General features: G+C 40.4%; 1 protein-coding gene across 1 annotated transcript in view; it reads right to left on the reverse strand.

The window, feature by feature from the left end:
• The window catches only part of dspa (desmoplakin a), a gene marked incomplete at both ends in the record, with an annotated part of 44,149 nt that overhangs the window by 33,704 nt on the left and 3,484 nt on the right, over positions 1-6,961 (reverse strand). The window contains 9 exon segments of the mRNA XM_014030516.1: positions 905-2,719; positions 2,872-2,970; positions 3,167-3,274; positions 3,351-3,434; positions 5,117-5,279; positions 5,372-5,565; positions 5,927-6,065; positions 6,178-6,359; positions 6,499-6,809. Of these exon segments, the coding sequence (XP_013885970.1) occupies positions 905-2,719; positions 2,872-2,970; positions 3,167-3,274; positions 3,351-3,434; positions 5,117-5,279; positions 5,372-5,565; positions 5,927-6,065; positions 6,178-6,359; positions 6,499-6,809 (3,095 nt within the window).

Genomic DNA, 6,961 nt, shown 5'->3' on the forward strand with positions numbered 1-6,961 from the left:
AAATGAGAACCGTGGCCGAAAGCAACAGTCAGCAAGGATGTATACCTTCTCAATAAGTGAGTTTATATGGGAGGGGTGCTGTTTGATAGATCACGTGTGTTGTGATTCATTGATAGCCATATCTTCCACTGTTCATGATAATGATGACTGGTAGATAATTAGTTATTAGGAGTACTGCATTTTAATTTTAGAAAGAGCAAATTTGCTTATGAATTATAAAAATTAAGACAGCTAAAGTGCAAATGAAATATTTAGGTCTGCAATTAGTGGATTTGCGCTTTAGCGGACTGGTGCCCACCACTGACAAAGGGGAATACCTGCATGTAAACAGAGCATTGCTTCAAGGATTAATATACGTAGATAGTAACAAAGACTCTGGTGTCTCCATCAGCGAAAAAGAAAAAAAATAGTCAGAGTTCATATAAACTAAAAACAGAGAGTTCCCCTTTGCCATCACTTCCTGTTTCTCTTTGGCTGTGCCAAGTTAAAAAAAAATGTCAGTCACATGAAAAAATAGGTAAAATTGTGTGCTTTATACCAAACTTCCTAAATATTAAGATATTTTCTTCCACTTTTTGTGTTTGGAGGAAACGCATGTCAAGGGCACTTTAAGTTAAATGAGATTAAAAGGTGAAATGCATGCATAAATATAAGAAAATGTGCAACAAGTAAGTAAACATAAAAGTCAATCAATTGGAAGCGTTATGATCACAAGTGCCACAGACATTACAAGTTTACACTGCCAGTCAAAGGTTTGGACACACTTTCTCCTAAGGCTGAATGAGAAACTGTGACCAAACATCTGGCTGATTGTGTCCATAGAAGCACATGTAAAAAACCATGCTGCAGCAATGTGATTAATTTGAGTTGTAAGTACATGATCCTTCAATGTGATCGAATATACCTCAATAGATTGCTTTTGGAATTTTTCTATCTCCATTTTAAGCTTTTCTCTCTCCTTGGTCAGGTCATTGATGAAAACCTGGAGCTCTGTCGTCCTCTTGGTGCTACTCTGAAGTTGAACATGCAAGGCTGAAATCTGTGAGGCAGTTTGTCCATTGATGGTATCTTTGCTCATCTTCAGTTCATCTCTCTCCTGTCTTACCATCCTCAGCTCCTCCTCCAACTTCAGCCTCTCCTTTGTCAGGTTCTGTGTCATAATCTTCAACTTTTCAATTTCTGTGGTGTACTCGTTAAGCTGGCGGCTCTTCTCCTCAATGGTCTTATAAAGGCTTTCGTTRCGTTGGTTAAGCTCATGAATTCGCACCTGTTCTTGCTGGAGCTTTTGTTTTACTGTTTTCAGTTCATTTGTCACTGCTGCCAGTTCTTCTTTGGTGACTTTATGATCCTTCACGCTCTTGTCCAGTGCCTCCTGGAGAGCCCTGATATCCTGCTCATATCTTTTGCCAGAGTTTGAGGCCTCCAGCTGAACAGATTTCAGTGAGGTTATAGTAGTGGTGTGCTCTCTGCAGGTATGTGTCATTCTCTCCAACTCGGCCTCCATTCGCTTTCTACGAGTAAACTCCTCCTGTGTTGCCTTCTTTTGCTTCTCCAGCTCAGCTTCCATCCCATCCAGAGAGCATTGAAGTTCTCGGATGCGGTTCTGAAGCCGGACAGAACCCTCCTCCATCTTGGTTTTCTCAGTTGTCTGCTTTTCCAGCTCCTCCCGGGTGACACGGATCTCCGTCTCAATCACTTTAAGTTTGTTGATTGTTTCTAGATAGGAAGTGTTCTTTAGCTTCAGCTCAGCTTCAGCTTGTTTCAACTGATTGATTTCCAGTTCGAGTGCCCTCCTCTTCTTTCCCTCTTCTTCCAGGTTAAACGTCAGCAGGCTGATCTGTCTGGACTTTTCCTGATTATTTTTGTTGGCCTCCCTTAATTTGAGATCATTATCTTCTCTCTGCTGCTTCAGCGTTCTCAGCTGCACCTCCAGCTCAGTGCGGATCCTTGTCTCCTGTGTCACCGAGGCCCTCTGCTGACTAACTTCCTGTTCTGCTTTATTTTTCTGCCCTTCAATAAGAGCAATGGACTGTCTCAGTCTCCTGAATTCCTCCTCTAGTCCCCTCTTCTCATCAGTGAGTTTCTGAACTTGCAGCTTCAGATCTGCTGTATCTTCCGCTTTCTGCTGTGACGCTTGCAGAATGGTGGTCTTGGTAACGTGGATCTCTGTCTCGTATGTCTGTTTAAGTTGATTGATCTCCTGGGTGCACTGTGTTCTTACCTTTGAGATATCTGACTCGGCATTTCTTCGGCGGGTTGCCTCCTCTTCTAGCTGCAGCTTCAACCTCTCAACTTCCCGTTCCCTGTCCTTCACGGCCTTCTCTAAGTCAATCTTCACCCAGTTAACCTCTTCTAGTTCTTTCTGTCTGCGGCGAACAGCTGCCTCATACTCTTCTTGCTGGCTATTATAGCGCTCTTCCGCAAGCCTTCTTTTCCTCTGTTCCTCATCCAGCTGGTACTTGATGCGGGTCAGCTGGTCATTGAGGTCTTGAATCTGACTCTGTGTGGTTCCCAGGTTCTCCTTGGCAGCACTAACTTGCATTGCAGTGCTTCTCTTCACCTCCTCCAAGGTAATGAGTTCATCTTTTGACTGACTAAGCTCTAACTTGTAGCGGGCCAAAGCATCTTCCAGAGATTTATTTTTCTGATTTCGATCTTGGAGGTCATCCTTTAGGCGCCTTAATTCTTCTTCCAACATCTCAATCCTGGTGTTTCTTAACTGAAAATACATCAGCAATAAAAACAGGTCAGTCTTCTCTTTTTTTCATTGTTGAATAGTTATTTTGTCATGAAAAATGCTCTTGTTTTTACCAACTATGTTTTTGTATAAAATTATTAYAATTGATTTTCACAAATAAATCCAATGCCAACCTTCAGTTCCTCCATGTTCTTCAGCAGCTCCCCCAGGAACTTATAGTAATCACTAGAGCGAGTAAGTAGCTCTATATAATGAGCCTGGACATCAGCAGCCTGATGGAAGTTAAAAAAAAATCAATAAATATTGTTGACGATTAGTCAAGTGTTTACATTCCTAACTTTAAGAGACACTTATGATGAAGGGACTGACTATGTTATATTACAAATGCAGCAAAACTAAATTAAGTGCCTATTAAATTCAACAAATAAATCATAAGTCATAAACTAAAAGAAAGATTGTAACTAATACCTCTTGTCTGACCACAGTAGCGGGGGACTGCAGCACAGTTTTCTTGATGGGAACATTAAGCAGAGTTTCCAGTCCTGAACTGTACGAAGCAAGCTGCAGCTCATAGTCCTGAAAACATCCAACACAATATTATTTGAGCTGTAATTGACTGTKACATCTTGACAAGATAGTACAGTGTACCAACCTTTATAGATGCAGCACAGGCGTCTGCATTTCTTTGCACAGTGTCTACTTTCTCYTTCTTGCCTTTAATTTCATTGTTAAGAGCCTGTTGAACAGAAAAGCATTTGTGAGAACTTATAGTATCATTTGCATTCCTTCAACAAGAGTATTTCTTCACCATTTAATTTTGAATAGATCTATAGAACAGCTGTCCTTTTGCAGCACTTTGCTTGTTTGATTCTTTTCAAACATGATGCTAAAATGTGGTTCACAGCTAAAATCAAAATTAATTTTCTGTCAGTTCTTAGGTGGTGTTTTTCCTGTCTAAAAAAAATGTAAAAAAGTCATTTTCCCTTCTTCTCCCTGATTTACAGTGACTGGGAGCCCTGATTTTATTACAACCAGAGTTGCACATAAGCGGTGTGCAGGTGCGTATGCGCGGTCAAAAAAGAAAAAAGCGCACCAATTGGAATGTCATAAAGCTCCCTTGCGTACCTAAGATTGTACCTGGTTGTCTGTCACAACAACAGCTAGCAGGGCTCTAGAGTGCGACCAATTTGGTTGCAAATGCGACCTGATTTCTTAAAAAAATTAAAAAGAATCCAGCGGCACTGGTGTGAATGGATCGTGCCACAGCGGGACCCTGATTTAAGGATTAAACGGACACTGCCTTCAACAAATCAGACGAAGTCCAGAGCCGTTTTATCCAATCAGAGCAGAGCAGGGCGGAACTTTCAGTGAGAGCAGTTTGGTTGAAGCAGYGGGCCGGCCCGGCTCGAGTTGCTGCAGTGATCAGTCACATCTCCTCCTTCGCTTCTCCTGCACTACCAGAGACTTTGGTCTGTAAAACATACCTTTATATTAAATATATGTTCAGAATGTTGTTATCGAACAGATCTGTCCAACTTTGTGTCAGTGACTAAACTTTCTCCTCCTGAAGAGAGACTGCCATGACAGGAGCGTGTCACTGCACGCGCAGGCYGAGTCTTTCTGTGAGATTCACTGTTTGAGTTTTTATAATAAAACCACATTAACTCTAACAGGAACATTTGGTTGCCCTGTATTAAAGCAAAGATGATTCTCTGTTTAACACCCCAGTCAAAAAAATTATATATATTAAAAAAATAAAAACAACTTGCCATGTTCTCTAGGTGAAAGAGTTTTAAATCTTATTTTAATTTATCATAAAGATCCACAAATTTCATTCACAATTTTATCCAAAAACAAGGTTCTTGATGTGCTAAACTTGTTTATATTTAGGACTACAGAGCTTTTCTGGCATAAAGGTAATTTATTAAATGATCAAATACGAAGAAAAAATGATTACATGAGCTGAAACCATCTAAATAGTATTATCTTTTTGAATAAAATAGTATTTTTAAAAAGAAATCAGTCTAACAAATAAAACATTTGTATGTTTTAAGTTATTTTGATCTGTGTGAAAGACAGATACAGTATTTACATGTACTGCTTGAACTGGAGACTGTGGAAAGCTGGTTTAATCAAGGTTGACGATGCAGAAGACCAAACTACAGGAGTTGTCCATCGGAGGGACATGTGTAGTCTAAAAGACATTTAACCATGAAATGTTCTGTTTGTGATGTTTATATGACATACACCCAGCCCCTCAGCCACTTAGGCAGTTTAAAAAAATATGAGCACCAAGCAACAATCCTAGGTTCTCCCCTGAGAACTAGACCAAAAATTTTATGTGCAACCCTGACTATAACAGTTTTATCATAACATTTTATTTTAACTGTAGGTATGAGTAAATATAGAAAGACGTGCCTTTTGTTGGTTGAGGTGATCCATCAGCATCTGAATATCATTGATTTTAACCATCTGAAGGGAGTCCTGGCGTTTCCTGGCATTGTCTATCCAGTGCTCCACGGAAGTTCTGTTCTGTTGATACTGCGTTAAATGATTCTTCTGTTTGTCCAAGTCCCACATTCTGAGGTGGAAAGAGGAAGAGGTGGAAGGATGCATTAGTGTTTCTTACTAGCAATGACAATACGTCTCTGTTTACTRAGCAGCCTGCTGTACCTGCTATCAATCTGTGTTTGGATGCGACGCCAGCGATCACCCATCTGGTTCACCAGTTCGGAATACCTGGACAAATCAACATCRCACTTGTGGAAGGGCTCAGAAATCTGACTGTTCCAGTGCTGAGCTTTAGCCAGCTCAGAGTCCAAAGAWGTCAGCAGGTCACGTCTTTGCTCCAGTTCATTCTTCATGTGCTTTAAGATAAAATCAAACAATATGGTTGTTTAATTTACATCCAAACAAACCCATTTATAGTATTAAAATAATTGATCAAAATGCAACATTTCTTTTAGTTAAATCACCAATGAACATTAACTGTGGGCCTGAAAAATAGCTATTTCTAAACTAAACTTATCTAAATTATATACGGACTAGAAATAAAATGAAGCAAAAATAGTCAAATACAAGTTCACTGTTTAATTTCTGTATTACAGAGGCAAGTGTGTGAGGAAACCTAATCTAGCCTGAAAAGACTTTAACTTGTCAGATGCACTAAAATACGATAAAAACAAGACTTGTAACCACAGAGAAAAACAAAATGAAAGTGACTGAAACCTTCAGTGCGCTCCGATGGTTTTCCAGTTCTATGGGGTCCAGGGAGCTGGTGTCCTTCTCAGTAAGACGAGCCTCGTGGACTTTAATGATATCCTCAGCCTGAACAAGGTTTTGAAGCAAAACCTTCAGAGCAGACAGTCTGTTGTGGACACACAGTCATCAGATTAGAACAACACGCAAAGAGAATAACCTGATTTTAGTTTCTTGAATTGATAATTATGTTTAAACATATGTGGCCTAAAAAGCTGGACCTTTGAATGTAGGCTTCGTATAGACCATTCAGTCCTCCCAGTTTCTTATTGATGAGTTCCARTTCAGAGCGCARGAACTTGGCCTGCTCTGAGTCTGCAGGYACCCCTTTTAGCTGCTTTATAATCATCTCTCTCAGCCTCAGGTAATCGTCGTGAATTGACCCCAGATCTTGATGCACACCCTGGAAATAAGTATTAAAAACCATTCAGACAAAATGGAAGTTTTATGCAGTTTGACATTACCAGGACTTTTAGAAGGCTTGTTTTGTTGTCAGCGCTACAAAGACACTTTTAAAGGCAAAACAAAAAAAGAAACCCTACTTGCAGTTCCTGAATGTACTCGGTGCACTTGCGCACACTGTTGTCGCCTACAGGAACGTGGAAATGACTGTTGAGTCCCGATTCAGCAGATTCCAGCCGGCGTCGAATTTCTTGCAGGTTGCTAAGCAGTGAGAGACTGATGGTGGTCTTGGTAGAGGTAGAAGGCCCTGAAGTGGAAGTTGTTGAAGTGGAAGTGGACTGAGTGTGTGCCTTTTCTTTGACCACTTGGGCCTGGGCGTCCTTATTGTCGGTGTCTGTACTTATAGTTGTAGTCGTCACCTCTTCATGCACTTGAACTTCTCCCCCTTTGCCTAACAAAAGATTTGAAAAAAATGTTAATGAGTTGCTGAAGTTGTTCCACTGCTTCTTTAATGGTAGTGTTACAAAGCACCAATACTCACACTTGGTCTACACTTTTCTTTGTGTGTGTGTGTGTGTGTGTGTGTGTGTGTGTGTGTGTGTG

Source organism: Austrofundulus limnaeus, unplaced genomic scaffold (genome assembly GCF_001266775.1).
Source record: "Austrofundulus limnaeus strain Quisiro unplaced genomic scaffold, Austrofundulus_limnaeus-1.0 Scaffold6, whole genome shotgun sequence".
NCBI classification, from domain to species: domain Eukaryota; kingdom Metazoa; phylum Chordata; class Actinopteri; order Cyprinodontiformes; family Rivulidae; genus Austrofundulus; species Austrofundulus limnaeus.